The sequence below is a fragment of the Phoca vitulina genome, unplaced genomic scaffold, assembly GCF_004348235.1.
Source record: "Phoca vitulina isolate PV1807 unplaced genomic scaffold, GSC_HSeal_1.0 scaffold58, whole genome shotgun sequence".
NCBI lineage: Eukaryota > Metazoa > Chordata > Mammalia > Carnivora > Phocidae > Phoca > Phoca vitulina.
This window is the reverse complement of record NW_022589761.1, coordinates 8,680,804-8,698,073: the sequence shown is the minus strand read 5'-3', so window position 1 is coordinate 8,698,073 and position 17,270 is coordinate 8,680,804. Positions and strand designations below refer to the sequence as shown.

Here is a 17,270-nt window from a genome sequence, read left to right as displayed (position 1 = left end):
GGGGGTAACTAGGCTTGGATGGTCAGGAAGTGACATCTGAGTCATGGCCCGGCTGATGAGGAGCAAAAAGATCTGGGAGAATATTCTAGGCGGCGGGGGGAGGGGTAGCCAGTGCAAAGTCAGGAATGGGCTCTGGGCATTTGATGAAAGGAAGTCATTGTGCCATGTCAAAAACAGGTGGGAAAGGGGTAGGCATGGAGGTGCCTACAAGGGTCAGATTATGTCTTGTAAGGAGGGTAGCGACTAGGTCTTCTTGTGGTGTATTTCAACTGGGTTTTCCCTTCTCTGGGCCTCAGTTTTACCTTATCTGCGAAATGGGGGTAGGCCTGAGGTCCCCTCTGCTTCCAGACATCCTCAGCATCTCTCAAGACCACCCTAGAAGGCAGGTGCTATTACCATTCCCCTATTGGATGATTAAGAAAAGAGGCCCAAAAAGGCTAACTCACTTTCCAAGGCCACAGAGCTAGTAAGTGCAGGGTCCCTACTTGAACTCAGCAGTCTGGCCCCAGAGCCGGTGCCCTTAACCAGCACGGCATACTGCAGCCCCCGTAACCACAACAGGTACTGCAGTGCGGTGCTTACACGTCGGCGGCGGCAGACAAATCCCGCTATGGCCACTTACAAGCTGGGGGATCCTGCATTAGCCCCTTGTGTCCTCTGAGCCCATCTTCCCATCTGTACAATGTGCGCCCCAACATTAACCTCAACTAACACAGCACTTGGCTGACCAGGAGGAACGAGGCGTAACTGCCAAACAACTGCGTGACTTTCCGAGAAGGAAGGGGGAGGGGGGTGGGTGGAATGAGGGGTTGGCGTGTTTGGGGAGAAGGGACGCGGAGCCCTAACGCCACGGTGCATCAGTCTTTCCATTCCTTTCTGGCGTTGTTTCCTCCATTCAACTGCGGAGCCACTCTCGATCTCTCCCCCCACTCCACCCCCTATTTTTTTTCCAGGCTGAAAAGAGGTCGTGGTCCCTTTAAGGCCCGCCCCTCCCTCCCCCAAAACTTCCCAGTGTCTGCTCTCTTTTCGATCCCGGACGGCCGGCCAGGCTCGCCGCCGAGCTGGTAGGGGCTGGGGGCGAGGGGTCGGGGAGGGGTGCGGGGGGTGGGTGGGAGGCGCCGCCCGCCGCCCGAGCGCGAGGGGTGGGGGAGGGGCGGAGGCCGGGAGCGCGACGGTGCAGATAACGCGACGGCCCGGCCGCCCGCCGTGGGTGCGAGCCGGAGGGCGAACGACCCGGGACGCGCCACGCCGAGGACCGTTCCGCCGCGTCCCGGCAGCGCGCGTCGGCGCGAGGGGCGTACGGGCCGGGCGCGGGGGCGGGGAGGGGAGGGGCCCCTCTCCCCCCTCCCCCCACCGCATTCCTCTGACGTCGGAACCTCGCGACCCCGCCCTTCAGTGGGACCCGCCCCGCCCCTCGGCGCACCGATCACGTGTTGAAGGCGCTGCGCCGCCCCCCCACCTGTGTTCCGCCTGCCTTTTCGGATCTTCCCAGTGTGACCGGGAGCTGATTTAGATCTCCGTCAGCCCGCTCTCAACTTTATCTCCCCAAATCTGCGAACCCACCAATCCTGTCTCACTCTCTTCGCGCCCCTGACCCCCATTTCAAACTTAGTTTCCACGAGGGCTCTTATTTTGGGAGCCCCCTTTCACCGTTGGGAAGATTCCGAAGCATCTTTGGGGGAGTCGCCCCTATTTCTCACGACTCAGTCCTCTCTAAGCGCAGTGTCTCCCCTCCCACCCCCAAGAAGCAGCCCCATAACGCGGGATCCTGGCTCAGCTCGCGGCCCCGCCCCTAGGTTCCGGCTATTGGGCGTCGTTGGACCGGTCCCCAAGGCAGGCAGGCCCGCCGGACACTTAGAACACCAGGACTCCCCTTTGCAGAGCGCGAGCGCTGTGCCGGGCTCTGTACCTGGTGCCTGGTAGGGGAGCCAGCCTCACTAAGGCTTAGGCAGGGATCCCCCGCTCCCTTACCCGCAGAGGACTTCCCCGCTGGAAAAGGGACAGTCACCAGGCCGTGACGAGCCGCAGAGGTCAGGGCTGTCGCGTGAAAACCACGGGCCTGCGTGGTCAGGGGTTACCACAGAGCAGGGTCGGGGTCGGGCCTGGTTGGGACAAGGAACGCTTTTCAGAGTGGAGACTGCGGCACGGACAAGAGGAGTGATTTCCCCGGCAGGAGGGGTGGCGGACAAAGGTTCTAGATGGAAGGGCCTGCACGGGCAAAGATCGAAAAGTGCGTGAGAGGTCCTTCCCTTTGTGCAAACTGAAAGACGCTCTTATGGCTGAATTTAGAGGCGGGGCGGAGCGGTGACAGGACGCCGGCGAACTTGACAGGGTCGGAAGACCGTCGGCAGCGGCAAATGGTTTTCTACCGAAAGGGTTAAGTTTGGGTTATTAAAATGCCTCCGGCGTTGTGGGGGCTCGAGGTGGAGAGGAATAGGGTATAGCGGTGGGGACAGAGCCGCACTAGCAGCTGCCCCTCCGTCTCGATCTAGCCCTGCGGCGCTACACAGCACGTCAATAAATACTGGGGGTACGCCAGGCCTTCGCCGGTTTAGAGGGTTGCCCCGCCTCCAGAGACGCCCGAAAGCCTATTCGCGCCTGCGCTCTCGCCTCCGATCCTTTCCTAGACTGCGCCAAAGAGCGCCTGCCGGCTTGGGGAGGGCTTTCCTTTTTCACCCAATCAAAGACCACCGGTGGTCCTACGACCCTTTCCACTCTTCATTGACTAATCGGGTAGAGACGTAGAAGATGGGCATCTGCAGTAACCACTGGAGAGAGGCAAAAGGGAGGGGTTTCCTTTCCTCCTTGCGGAGTGGCGCGGGAACGTAGTCGTTTTGACTGGAGCACTAAGAATTTTCGGTTTGATGGATTAGTGAGGAAGCCAATGAAAGTGGGAAGAAGGCGGGGCTTTTCGGGCGAGTGGGGAGCGTCGTTCCTATCAGATGCTCCAAGGAAGGCCAGGCAGGGCCAGAAATCCGACCTATCAAATTGGAGTTTATTTTAAGGCGGCGGGGTCAGCCAGATGACTGGCAGAAAGCGCTCGCCTATAAGGAGTGTCCCAGACAAATGAGGGCGGGCCCGTCTGAAGAACGGCGTGGGCTGTACCCAATAGGCGCGCAGGGCAGGCGGAGGCTTCCCCTCCCCCCTTGGCGGGACCAGTGGCTCCCCCTATCGGGTGGGGGCGGCGAGTGACGGGCGTGTCCCTCCCCCAATGAGAGGCGGGGGGAGGCGGGTTCTGCGCCGCCATGTCGCGGAGGCTGCTGCCCCGGGCGGAGAAGCGGCGTCGGCGGCTGGAGCAGAGGCAGCAGCCGGACGAGCAGCGGAGGCGGTCGGGAGCGATGGTGAAGATGGCGGCGGCGGGCGGCGGAGGCGGCGGTGGCCGCTACTACGGCGGCGGCAGTGAGGGCGGCCGAGCCCCTAAGCGGCTCAAGACGGACAACGCTGGCGACCAGCACGGAGGCGGCGGCGGCGGCGGTGGAGGAGCCGGGGCGGCGGGTGGCGGCGGCGGGGTGAGGCCAGGGCCCTAGGTGCCGGGGACGGCCGGGAAGGAACGGAAAAATTTCCACCTTGAGGGTATTCATTTGAGGGGGGCGCCTCTGCGCACGCGCCCAGGCCCTCACGCCGTGACGGGGTGGGGGAGGGGCAGGCGTTGGGCAAACGGCGGGGTTTGCGCGAGGACAGGAGCTTGCGCGTGCGCGCTATTCAGAGCGGTGGGGGGGGTGTGGGAGGAGGAGGAAGGAGCTCGCGCTGCGGGTGGCGCAGTGCGCAGGCGCCGCGGGCTTGAGCGTGGGGGGCCGGGCCGTTTTTTTTCCTTTATCGTTTAATTCACTGCCCTCACGCGCAAGCGCACTTCTGCTTGGGCCTCGTGGGCGGCGGGGGGGGGGCACCGCGTGAGCGGGAACGGGTGGGCGGTGGCCTTTTCCGCGCCTGAGTGGGGAATTCTGGCCGATCGCTGTTTAATCTTTATAATGTCATGGTTTGTGTCGACACAGAAGTTGATCTAATTTGAGGATATTCCCCCAGAACAGAATATATCCCCATTTTTGTGGGCTTTGAAAACCGGAAGAAAGGGGCTTGTGAAGGTCTTTTATGCCGTTTGGGAATTGAACTAAATTTTGGAACCATCAGAACTTTTCTTACAATTTCCTGGGGTTAACTGGGTGTAGTTGGTTTGGTGAACCAAAATGTTCCTTAGGGTGGGCGTTTTGGAAGGGATTCGACGTCTTTGGTCTCCTTGTCGGAAAGGACCACCATTTGTTCCTCCTGGCTTGGAGCCTGTTCCCTCCTCCCTGCAAGTTCATGAAGTCCTCTCCCGTTCAGCCATTTGCAGGATTTTCCAGGGTTTGGTGGTGATTTCTAGCTGTGATTTCTAGTGGTTTAAATTGTGGCAGGACTTGTTGCACACATTTTAAAACTACTTGAACTAAATTTTCCAACAGTTTTGTATGAGGTACAGGATGGTATTACAATTCGGGACTCGTAGAGCTGAGGTAAATTTGTTTAGATCGTATAGCTAGTGGGGGGGGAGGGGCTGGGATTAGAATTTATGGGCTATGGAACTCCAAACCGCTGAGCTGGTAACCAGCAGGCGGGTGTGCCTCCTGTGGTTTGTGTGGTTCGTTCCTGAAATAGAATCCACTTCTGCCCCGATCCCTGGGCTTCTGCTTGGTGGCTCTCAAACAGGAGGTTGGGCCCAGAGCCCAGGAGACATGGAGAAAGTTACTTTCCTCCTGATTCCAGAGGCTTCTCTCTGTGTGGGTGGAAAGATACTTCTTGGGAGGGAACCGTCTTGGTTTTTAGTGATGTGGGTTGGAGTTTCTTTTTTTTCTGAAGGACCTTTCTCATCTTGATTTTCCATAGTCGAGCCTAGGCAGTATTTTCTACCACAGATTTTTGTGGGTGATTATAAAGACTAGAAGTGGCTTTCACAGCTTTTGGGGCATGGGCTGTTTTACCATGATTGATCCTGGGGTGAGTGGTGGGAACAGCAACGCTTGGCTGGGCTTGTTGCACAAGGGAAAGGGCAAAGAAACATTCCGAGAGAATGGTGTGATTCAGACTGCAGCAAAAGGCTGTTTGAGCCCTTCCTGCCAATGCTGTCCCCTTTCCATCCCAATCTTTTCTCCCGTTTCCTTGACCAGTGGGAAGAGAAAAATTCTAGGAGGAATATAAGGTATGGGGCATGCCTTGTTTCCCATTCTGCCTTCCTCAGAAGCTACAGCAAGAGGTATAGGCAAGTGGCCACCCACTCAGGGCCTGAGCACTGCTGGGCCAAAATCTTTTTGGGGTCATTGGTTTGTATTGCCATCCCTTGTTGTCTGCTCTGTGTGACACTTAAGTGTCTTATCTGATTGGGTCCTCAAAAGCACAGAGGGCAGTGGGCTACCATCTTGTACAGCAGAAAATGAAGTTACGTTCTTGCTTCTTTTCTCAGGAGAACTACGATGACCCACACAAAACCCCTGCCTCCCCAGTTGTCCACATCAGGGGCCTGATTGACGGCGTGGTGGAAGCTGACCTTGTGGAGGCCTTGCAGGAATTTGGACCCATCAGGTACTCCAGTCAGAGGCCACGGGTTGGACATAGAATTCAACTCCTTGGTGTCCTGTGCGTTCTTAGTTTCTGTTGGAAGTGACATGGCCTGTTTGGCCCTTACGCTTTGCTCAGGTTATAGCAAGTTTCATGTCTTTTTTTTTCCCCCTGCCTCTAGCTTCTAGTCCGCATTCTCTCGTTTATGTTAGGTACTGGCAGTAGAGTAGCAAGTGAAGTTTTTGGGCTCCTCCCAGATAGCTGCCCACCCAGAGTGATCAGTACTGTGATAGGAAAGCCCAGGAGCCTGCGGGAGGCATCTGACTCGGGAGGAGGACTCAGGAAGGAAGGCTTCCCAGAGGAAGTGATACCACAGCTACATCTCTTTTGCCTATTGTGCCACTTAGGGTGAGGGTGTTCAGGTCAGGAAACCATGGTGGAGGTACAGAGGAGTCCAGAGAGATGAGTCCATTCAGGGAAAATTGAATGTCATCCTCTTGTCTGTGTTCCCCCGAGACGACTGAAACGTGTGTTTTCTCTGCCAGCTATGTGGTAGTAATGCCTAAAAAGAGACAAGCGTTGGTGGAGTTTGAAGACGTGTTGGGGGCTTGCAACGCTGTGAACTACGCAGCCGACAACCAAATCTACATTGCTGGCCACCCAGCTTTTGTCAATTACTCTACCAGCCAGAAGATCTCCCGCCCCGGGGACTCGGATGACTCCCGGAGCGTCAACAGTGTGCTTCTCTTTACCATCCTGAACCCGATTTATTCCATTACCACGGTGCGTGCCAACAGGCCTTCTTTTAGATGGTTTTGTGAGCTCTCTCTTCCTCCCATCCTCTCCCCTGAACCACACTGACCTGCCAGTGCCCTTTCATCTTGCCTGTGTGCTTTTTATAGGATGTTCTTTACACTATCTGCAACCCTTGTGGTCCTGTCCAGAGAATTGTTATTTTCCGGAAGAATGGAGTCCAGGCCATGGTGGAATATCCTTTGCTGGGAAAGGGGCGTTCTTTGAGGTGAGGGCTCTCACAAAGCTCGGCAGGGCCCCATCCTTCAACCAGCACAGAGCCCTAATGGCTGCCAGGTGCCAGATCCCTTCCTAGAGCCCCTTGTCTGATGGGAGGGATCGTTAATGAACAGTAAGGCATGTCGTGTGAAAGGTCAGAGTCTAAAGTGCCGTGGAGGGGAGGAGCGACTGGCAGATATGGCGGGGTGATACTCTGTTGCCATGAGGAGATAGGAGCTGGTATTCAGGGCGGAAGAACGGTCTCTGTAAAGGTGCTCAGGTCCTTAGTGTTGGAGATAGCAAACGGCCTGACGGCTGATGAAGGACAGAATGTTCACTGTGGGCGTTGGAAGCAGTGAGCAGGGCTTCTCAGGCAGTGCTGTGAAGCATGGTCAGGGTGCGGTGGGAAGCCACTGACGGAGTTCCAGGCAGGAATGTCATCCGGTTGATGTTTCAGAGATTGTCCAGGCTTAGTCAAAGCACAAGGCACGAGAGGGAGAAGTTTGGGCAAAGGGAAAGTGGCTTGGCCTGGGGTGGTGGCAGAGGGAGTTGCTGCCACCTCTGGGCTGGTGGGGTTGGGAGTGCGGATGACAGAGGAACTGGACAGTGACTGCCCACCGAGGGCAGCACTCCAGCCCCTCTCTGTGTGAGCGGCTAGTGACTGGTCAGTGAACTAACCCCAGAGCTCACATGCAGTATGGTCTTTGGGTGCTTCCTCATCCTCCTCCCTTTCTGGGACCGCTTGAAGCCTTTTCCAAAGAGTACCCGTCTTGGGGCTTTCCTTAACTTTACCCACATTTGATTCTGTGCAGAGTGCCCAGCGGGCCAAGGCCTCGCTCAATGGGGCTGACATTTACTCAGGCTGTTGCACTCTGAAGATTGAATATGCAAAGGTAGGTCTAGGAAATGACTACTCCTTGTCAGCTTCCAGGTGAGCTGGGGCCTGGCTAATTTCAAGCTTTATCTTGTCCCTGCAGCCCACACGCTTGAATGTGTTCAAGAACGATCAGGATACTTGGGACTACACAAACCCCAATCTCAGTGGACAAGGTAATCCTGATGGCAACTTTGTTCTAAACACACCCGCCTCGCCTTCACTCGACTAGTGCACTTCATTGACCCGGGCTCAGGGTTATGTAATGCCATTGGGCTCCCTGTGGACATGGGAGGGCCTGGGGGGCGCGGTCAGCTCTCGGAAAAGATGCTTCAGTGGGAGAGGGTGAATGAGAGGGCCTCTGTAGGTTCTAGCTGCTGCCGGGGGGGCCCTTTGATGTGGCTGAGGGTATAGAGCGAGGCAGAGGCTTGAACAGGGTTGGGGAGCAGGGCCTCGCTGAGCACAGGGCGTGGCGATGGCTTATAAACCAGTAGCGGCTCCCAGATGGATTCTGCTGCCGCCCTTCTAGGAGCCTGCCTAGAGTCACTGACTCTCCATTCTCACTGGGGCCAGGAATGGTTCTCTTGCTTGTTACTATCAAGAGGGTCTGCTGGGGGAAGGGCGGGGGCAGACTGGGGAGGTAACGAGGGCGCGCAGACCCTTGGAGCAGAGCCTTTGAGCAAGTTGACTTGTGGAGGTGAGACACCCTGGATTGGAGCAGGGCGGACACGCCTCACCTCCCTTGTAGCGGGGACTCAACATCTCTGCGGGGGGCCCAAACGGACAACCCCCTTCCTAGACTCTGTCAAGAATGGTTTGCCTTGGATAGGAGGGAGAGGTGGAGGAGGATTGCCTTTGGAAAAGCAGCGGCACCCCCTCAGCAAGACCATCCATCTCTGTCTGTCTTGGTCTGATACGTCGGACTAGGCCACGGGCTGAGGGAGGAGGCTGGTTGCTGACCTCTCACGGGCCTTGGGAGGCCAAAGGCCCCCATTCCTAGGCGGGCCTGTCTTGCTTGCCCTCGCAGCCGGGAAGCAGTGGGCAGGGTGGGCTAGACTCTCCCCAGGACCCTCACGGTGGGCGCTGTGGGCCTGGCCGCCCCTCCAGAGGTCAGAGGCAAATTGGTGATCGAGTGAATGTACCAGAGCGGGCAATGGCATTACATGACCGCTAACAGAAACATGGCAACCAACCATTTCTTCTCCAAGGAACATAAATAGAAGATGTGCAGACCGGCAGGGGCTAGTGGCAGGGGCTGGCTGTGCATTGGTTTTGATGCCTCTCAGCTCTGGCCGCCCCAAGACTGGGGGGCAAAAACGAGAGCTGAGGAGGTGGCCTGGAGTGAGGGCGGTGCTTCGCCACCCCTCGGGAACCATACTTCAGCGGCTCTGCCCCTGCACATTGCTCACCAACACACAGGGTAGAAACCACTAGCTCTTCCTGGAGAGGACAGAACACGCAGCCTCCACCACGTCCCCAGAAACAGCCGCAGACTTGAGCTCACTACATCAAGAACACCACACCGCGCTCCAAGGAACAGCTACAAGCACAGAGGCAGAGGCAGACAGAGACAAAGAGAGAAAGAGACGCAACATGGCAGCAGGCACTGCTTTTTTATTAAACATTAAAAAAAAAAAGTCAAAATCCAAGCAAACTCGAACCCGAGAATGTACACAGAAGTAGGAAACACAGAGAACAGAGCTCTCCCAGCCAGCCAGCGGCGCTCTTTTTGGAGAACGTTTCATAGACCGAAGTAGATTCCATGGGCCTCCAAGACAATAGGATCCTCTCTCCATTCCTCGCCATATGGGTTGTTTTTTTGTTTTTTGTTTTTAAGTCCTTTGGTTTGGGGAGGGCCTTTTTTTTGTTTTCTGTTTTGATATTTTTATTTTTTCCGCAGTCATCGGCTGCCAACATAAACTGCACCAACTGGAGATCAGAGACCAAAAAAAAAAAAACTTAAACCACAACAAAAAAAAAAATCAAAAAAACCAAAACAGACCTAAAACCAGACAGCCAAACAGCTCAGAGGTACACAGTTACCTGCTGGTGGGTAAGCGGGCGCGCTCCCAAGGCCAAAAGCGCGGGCATAGTGGGGCCACTGGCACACTCCATACCCAGGAGACACGCACATGGAGCGCTACACAGCCAGAAGCACCGCACTGCAGCACACAAGTGTGAGGAGCTGACAACACGGAGGGACACTACCCACTTCATACACCTTTATTTTCCACTTTTCTGGTATCTTCTGAGGACAGAACATCTGTGAGCCATTTTTGATTTAATCAAAAACATTGACTTTTAAGACAATTCTTAAAAAAAAAAAAATTGTAGCGGATGTGTACCGTAACTTGTATTTATGACTGTAAAACCATGTGATGCAGGGTCGCAGTGTATGTTTGATGGGACGCCATCTTTCAGAACTGTGCTAACTCACTGTTGAAGCGTCCAATGGTAAGAGAAAATACAGATTTGTTTTTTGTGACAAATGGACATTGTACTCTGTACTTCTGCTGTAAGTAGCCCTTTTCCATCTTTGTAATGACTGATTGTTGGAAACAAAACCCAGGCCGGGTGGCAGGAAAGGGCAGTGGTCCCGAGCCCTGGGTTTTGGAGTCAGCCAGACCTGGGTTCACATCCTGGCTCGGCGGCTAATGTTTGCTTTGTGACCTTGGGCCAAAGTGTCTTTTAACTGCTCAGTTAAAAGTTGAGTGCTCAGGTTCCTTATCTGTAAAACGGGGCTAAAATAGTACCTACCTCATAGGGTTGTTGTGAGGAATTTCTGAAGCGGTGATGTCTGTAAAGCGCTTCGCACAGTGTCTGCCACTCAAGCGCTAAATTCATGTAGCGACTACGCATTGCAGCTGGGGTCTGGGGTGGATCTGCGCCATTGTCGGGGTCTGAGAATGTCAATGCCTTGTACATGACTGTTCAATTGAACTGGTTCTGATGTTGCCCTGCTTGTCCTTTCCCACAGTCCCTCTCCTCGGGTTGGATGTGACTTGGGGGAGGGGGTGGGGGGGTGGCCGGGAGGACCGGGGTTAAGAAAGAAGGGGCCTAGAGAGAGGGGCCTAGAGCTCCTAGAACCTTGGAACTCTGGGGGCCAGATTTTATCTTCTTTTTGTCCTGCCTTCCCTTGGTGGTTTTCCCACTCTTAATTCCTCTCCCTTTATTTGGGAGTTCTAGAAATCTGCTCTTGGTCCTCCATAACATAACAACTTCCCTAGTATCTGCAGGTTCCCCAGAGGACCCGAGAGCTTGGCTTCTCATTTGGGCCAGGGCAGGGGAGAGCCCAGAAGCTGGCCTCATCCTTCCCAGAGAACGGAAACCAGCCGCTTGGCATGGGCAGGGGAAGGGAAGTGGGCTCCAGCCTTGAGGCTTGGCTTCATGCCACAGGAAGGGTCATGCCACTTGGGTCAGGCCACAGGAAGGAGGCCCCAGCAGCTCCGGTGAGCAAGGGAGGGTTTGCCTCAGGCTTGCAGGAACTGAAGGTCTTTGAGATTAGCCTCTAGTCAGGAGGGTGACCCCCTTTGTTCCAGGTTAGCCTCTGACTGTTTTTTCTGTCCGCAGGTGATCCTGGCAGCAACCCTAACAAACGCCAGAGACAGCCCCCTCTCCTGGGAGATCACCCCGCAGAATATGGTGAGGGCAGGGGGTTCCCCTCCGTGGACTCCCGTGGCTCATGTGCCCCTGCCCGCCGCCCGCCGCGCAAATTCTCACCCGTCCTCCCTCTCTTTCCTTCCCACCCCCCAGGAGGGCCCCACGGTGGGTACCACAGCCATTACCATGATGAGGGCTACGGGCCCCCCCCACCTCACTACGAAGGGAGAAGGATGGGCCCACCAGTGGGGGGTCACCGTCGGGGCCCAAGTCGCTACGGCCCCCAGTATGGGCACCCCCCACCCCCTCCCCCACCACCCGAGTATGGCCCCCACGCCGACAGCCCTGTGCTCATGGTCTATGGCTTGGATCAATCTAAGATGAACTGTGATCGGGTCTTCAATGTCTTCTGCTTGTATGGCAATGTGGAGAAGGTGAGCCTCTGTTAGGTCCGTTGCTTCCTTTATAGACCTAGCGGACCGAGCCGCGCGTGTCTCGGTGGGGGAAGGAGCCTGGCTGGCAGCAGGCTGGTTCCGAGAGGGTGACTCACTGAAGCAGGCGACCGGCTGCAGACGTTTTGTTTGGTCTTCACCGTGGGTGTTCTGTTGTTTCTTAATCGGGGCCGTTAACCAGGACTTCTTCACGTGAAAGTACTAATACTTAACATCAGACGAACGTGATTATAAAACTCAAATTTATTGTGGCCGAAGATCATCGTGTGAGGATTTTCTTCAGAAAACTTATGATCTGGCCACCCTGGGCCTTCCTGCCTTGCCTATGGGACAGGTGGCTGTTCACCTCTGACCAGGTGGCTTGTTGCTCTTGAACCCAGCGGAGTCCTGGGAGCCCGTGTGCTCGCAGCCCCTGGCTTAGCCCGGGAGTCACGGTGGTCGCAGCCGTAGTGCAGGTTAAGCCTGCCCTCCCATATCAGGCGCTGTGGAAAGGACTGGACGCGTAGCAACTTGTTTGTTACTAGAATCCCTGATGAGACAAGTCGGGGCAGTGAAGGCAGGGAGGGTGAATAACTTGCCCAGGTTCCCAGACCTTTCTGTGGAAGCAGGACCTCGTGCTAGAGATTTGGCTTCAGCGCCTGTGTCACGGGTTGTTCGCTGCTTCCAGTCTTGTCACCCACAGCGGTGTTACATGTCATGCCCACTCCGTAGCCCGTGTGTGTCTGACAGACGTCGGTGGCAGGATCTGCCTTGTTTTCTCACCGTGCGCCGCCTCCCCCGTTTTTGTTGTGCTTCATTAAGCGATGCACTCATGGGTCGTGTCCCCAGGTGAGAAAAACCCTGCCCGGCACGCTGAGCCCTTCCTGTGGGCCACACATGCCGCTCAGTGCTCCTGATACCTCATTCACAAGTGAGGGGGTGGAAGCCTCGCTCTAGAGCCAGGAGTTCCTTCCTTTTAATTAACTCAGGGGGTGGGAGAAGCATCTCTGGCCGCCGGGCAGTGGCACTGATCGCAACTGCTCTCCTCAAGGTGAAATTCATGAAAAGCAAGCCGGGGGCCGCCATGGTGGAGATGGCTGATGGCTATGCTGTGGACCGGGCCATTACTCACCTCAACAACAATTTCATGTTCGGGCAGAAGCTGAATGTCTGGTAGGTACTCCGTCTCCTCAGGCTTGCGGGTGTTGGAGAGGAGCCGCCGGAAGAAGGAAGTGGGATGGGGCCACTCCGGAAAGGGCCCCGCAGAGGAGCACAGGGAGGCCGGGTGCTTGTTCGGGCAGGGATTGGGTGTGGCGGGAACGCTCCCCGGCGTTTGACTGAAGCAGTGGGAACAAGTGTGTTGGCCTCACCTCAGCTGTGGAGCAATGCCCCCTGAGGCACCCAGCATCTTCAGACAGGAACGGGGCCACCGTGGAGGGCTTGCGCTCTGGTCTGACAAAGAGCTCCCCTCCCCTGGTACAGTGTCTCCAAGCAACCGGCCATCATGCCCGGGCAGTCCTATGGGCTAGAAGACGGGTCCTGCAGTTATAAAGACTTCAGTGAATCCAGGAACAATCGGTTCTCTACTCCAGAGCAGGCAGCCAAGAACCGCATCCAGCACCCTAGCAACGTGCTGCACTTCTTCAATGCCCCTCTGGAGGTGACTGAGGAGAACTTCTTCGAGGTGGGTGCTGTGGAGTGGGTCCCTCACCACAGCCATGTGAAGGAGCCATTTATCTTAGTCTTTTTGAGGACCTACTGAGCCACAGCTCTGCCAGGCCCTGGGTTGGGCCCCGGGGATGCAGCAGGGACCAGGATAGGCTGAGAATGGTTCCGGAGCCCTGGCCGCAGTGCAGGTGCTGTACTGTTTGCGTTACTGATAAAGTAGGATGGCTGCTGTTTGCTGGAAAAGGTTTCTCCGTGTCTGGGTGAGAGAGGTGATCAGAATCCAGTCTCAAAGCATCCACGGAGTCAGGCCCTTCCATGTCTCGATAACATCAGAAGGGAGGCTCCTGTTCAAGCCTCGTCACAGGAAACTGGGACGCTGAGGGGGGGGGAGGAGGGCTGACTGGCAGGGTTGGACTTGAGACCTTGCTCGGGCCTGAGATGTTGCTCTTCAGCAAACATTTGTTTAGTGCCACTACCCCCAGATGGGGATTTTAAAAAGCAGTTTCTACTATAATGGTGATAGTTCATGGTAGTGGAAACATAGAGTGGTGTTTCTGAACCTTTTTTTGGGTCATGGGCAGCGGTGGGGGGAACCTTAGAGTATGTTCTGTGATCGAAGTTTAGAAACTCCGGAAAATGTAGTACTATTGTCTTGGGCTGCTTGAATCCTACCATGTCGTTAACTCCTGCCTCTGAATCTTTTCTGTGTCTTGCAGATCTGCGACGAGCTGGGAGTGAAACGGCCATCTTCTGTGAAAGTATTCTCAGGCAAAAGTGAGTAAACTGCCCCCGCTGCCTTTCCCCATTCCTCGGTTGTAGGTGGGTGGCCCCCTGCTTCCTGCTCAGGTCATCCTAAAACTGACTTCGCCTTCTGATCAGGTGAACGCAGCTCCTCTGGGCTGCTGGAGTGGGAATCCAAGAGCGATGCCCTGGAGACTTTGGGCTTCCTGAATCATTACCAGATGAAAAACCCAAGTGAGTGTCTGTGTGTCCTGTAGTTGTCCCCCTCGTGGCCTAATGGTGGGCTGGCTTCAGGCCAGAGCCGTCCTTCCTTGCCATCAACATAGGGCCCCAGAGATCTGTTCACTGGTGCTGACATGGGCAGGTGGGACCTGGTCGCCAGGAGATTAGCCCGATGGTCCCCATGGGAGGGAGGGCCAGCCTGGCTGCTTGCCACCACTCTGCCAGCTTGAGGGACTGGCGTTCCGTGCGTCAGAGGCTGGCTCAGATGGTACCCCGGAAAGGGGCTGATCTGGCCAGCGGGGAACACCTGCCCACTTAGGCCCTGGGCCAGCTGAGGAGCTGGGGCTGGGATTCCCCATGGAATCAAAGGCAGGGGAGGGGAAGTGCCTTCAGTATTGGGCTTGTTTGTAAGTCTCACATTGGGCAGTGACCAGTTAGATCCTCAGAGGCGAACTGCAGAAACGGAGGGGGGCCGGGTGGTTGGCGCCTCCAGAGGGGGGGGGGGCCCAGCCAAACCTCCCTTTGTTCTCCTTGCAGATGGTCCATACCCTTACACTCTGAAGTTGTGTTTCTCCACCGCTCAGCACGCCTCCTAATAGGTGCCCAGGAAGAGTCCCATCTGAGCAGGAAAACATTTCTCTTTCCTTTATGCTGTTTGTTTTGTTTTGTTTTTTTTTTTTTTCTTTTGCAAAAGTTCCTGTATTCCTTTTTTTTAAATGCTAGGTTAGTGGGCTTAACCATAACGGAAACGCTGGAAGTCTGGAGGGGGAGGGGAGGGGGACCTGATATCTCCCAAGATTAACCTTCACTTTTTAAAAAATTATTGTACATGTGATTTTTTTTTTTCCTGTTCCTACATTTGTGCTACCCGTGTACTCTTGGCACATTTCAATAAAATTGTTTGGAAAACAAACATTGCGCTTACTGGGATTCCAGGTTGTGTCTGTTTACCTCCCACCTGGTCTCCTGCCGAGGAGCAGGCAGGCTGGGACACAGCTTCAGGCCTTGGGGAGATGCAAGCCCAGCCCTGGAACGCTGCTAGGAATTAAGGAGTCTGTTGAGGAAAATCTGGGAGGGCTCGTGGCATTCTTCATGGGCCCTGCCCAAGCAAGCTGAATCTAGTTGGAGAGTCACTTAAAAAGTAAATGGTGCTGAAAAGATTAAAAACTTCGAGTTCAAAAAATGAGCTTTCATCCTGCCAAGTAAATATTCGCCTTTTTATAAGGCTGGAAAATAAAACCTCAGATAAAAGTGAAGATCTGCTTCCCAGTCCCTTTAACAATTTTTGGTGTGTTTCCGCACCCCCATAAAGTTCTTTTAACAAAGTGCTTTATGCCGTACAGTGTTCTATATCCTATCACGCACACAGCTTATCTTTACCCCTGTACAGTATCTTCATGGAGAGGTCATCCTTTCCCTGGTCCTAAAGGTAAAATCTAATTTCTTGATACTGTAAACAGTACTGCTATGCGTGCAAATGCCTCAAGCCAACTTCCCTGATACTGATCTGGAGATAAATTCCTAGCAGTGGAATTGTGGAGTTAAAAGATAATTTGGGGCGTGGGGTTAAGGCATCAATGGCACTAGATCTCAGCTCAGGCCGTGGTCTCAGGGTTGTGAGTTCAAGCCCAGGGTTGGGTTCCATGCTGGGTGTGGAGTCTACTTAAAGATAACAATTGCAATGTGATACTTAATTGTGGGTAGATGGGAACTTGGGTAGATGGTTGGGGTGGGGCATGGGGGGGCTGTAGGTGGAAGGAGCCTCCTTTAAGGACCTTGATTCATGCTGGAAGGGAGAGGCAGTCTGCAGAGAACCAGTGAGGACTGTTTACAGTGCCTTGTTCATGCATGTGCACCTGAAAACTCACTGGGATGCCTGGCTGGCTCAGTCCATGGAGCAGGCGACTCTTGAGCTCAGGGTTGTGAGTTCGATGCCCACGTTCGGTGTAGAGATTTCTTAAAATCTTAGAAAAGAAAAAAACCACTTGGGGAATTTACAGTGAAGTTTTTAAACAGATTATTCACATCTGAAGTCACATGGCATTTATGGAATGAAGAAACTGCTTCGCCAGGGTAAGTTTCAAACAACCTCTGGAAAGGAGAAACCACAGTTGCCTTGCAGCCATAAACTTCCAAATCCTCTAGCATTTGTTTTCAAGCCAATTGTGGGCGTAAGAAAATGTTCTCATTTTGCCTCCCAACACCCAGTTGTCATCCCTTGTCAGCAGTTTTGAATCTCCTTCCAGAGATCCTCTTACGTATGTACTGTATTCTATGCACAAAGGGCCATATATAACCATCTTTTTTACACCAACTGATCATGCTAAACGTACATCCTTAAATTTTCTTTGGGCGCCTAGCTGGCTCAATTGGTAGAACATGTGACTTTTGATCTCGGGGGTGAGTTGCACCCCATGTTGGGTGTAGAGATTACTTAAAAAAAAATCCTAGGGGCATGGGGTGACTGGGTGATAGACACTGGGGAGGGTATGTGCTCTGGTAAGCGCTGTGAATTGTGCAAGACTGTTGAATCTCAGATCTGTACCTCTGAAACAAATAATGCAATATATGTTAAGAAAGAAAAAAGAAGAATGTAGCAGGAGGGGAAGAATGAAGGGGGGAAATCGGAGGGGGACACGAACCATGAGAGACGATGGACTCTGAAAAACAAACTGAGGGTTCTAGAGGGGAGGGGGGTGGGAGGATGGGTTAGCCTGGTGATGGGTATTAAAGAGGGCACGTTCTGTATGGAGCACTGGGTGTTATGCGCAATGAATCATGGAACACTACATCTAAAACTAATGATGTAATGTATGGTGATTAACATAACAATAAATAAAATCCTAGAGGCGCCTGGGTGGCTCAGCTGGTTAAGGGTCTGCCTTCGGCTCAGGTCATGATCCCAGGGTCCTGGGATCGAGCCCCACATCAGGCTCCCTGCTCTGCAGGGAGCCTGCTTCTCCCTCTCCCACTCCCCCTGCTTGTGTTCCCTCTCGCTGTATCTCTCTCTGTCAAATAAAAAATAAAATCTTAAAAAAAAAAATCCTAAAGAAATGTAAAATTGTTCCTCATGTTGGCATCTGCACAGCGGCTTTAGAGCTTCCCATTGTATAGATAACTATAAACAGTTCTCTCTTGATGGAACTTACTGGGTCTGTTTTCCAAAAGAGCTTACACGCCTATGACACACTAAG

General features: G+C 54.3%; 1 protein-coding gene across 3 annotated transcripts; it reads left to right on the top strand.

The window, feature by feature from the left end:
* Positions 1-691: 691 nt before the first annotated feature.
* On the top strand, positions 692-14,985 carry HNRNPL (heterogeneous nuclear ribonucleoprotein L). Of its 3 annotated transcripts, none has more exons than XM_032390524.1 (13): positions 692-1,064; positions 5,435-5,553; positions 6,075-6,312; positions 6,432-6,517; positions 7,337-7,433; positions 7,518-7,590; positions 10,985-11,056; positions 11,168-11,448; positions 12,497-12,618; positions 12,928-13,129; positions 13,830-13,887; positions 13,993-14,088; positions 14,614-14,985. In XM_032390524.1, exons 3-13 carry the CDS (start codon positions 6,088-6,090, stop codon positions 14,670-14,672), a joined length of 1,371 nt encoding a protein of 456 aa, XP_032246415.1. In that variant the 5' UTR covers positions 692-1,064; positions 5,435-5,553; positions 6,075-6,087; the 3' UTR covers positions 14,673-14,985. The 3 variants fall into 3 exon arrangements, with proteins under 3 accessions (XP_032246415.1, XP_032246414.1, XP_032246413.1); XM_032390523.1 differs by lacking the exon at positions 692-1,064 and adding an exon at positions 3,230-3,509; XM_032390522.1 differs by lacking the exon at positions 692-1,064 and adding an exon at positions 3,230-3,509 and having other exon boundaries at positions 10,985-11,448.
* The last annotated feature ends 2,285 nt before the right edge of the window (positions 14,986-17,270 follow it).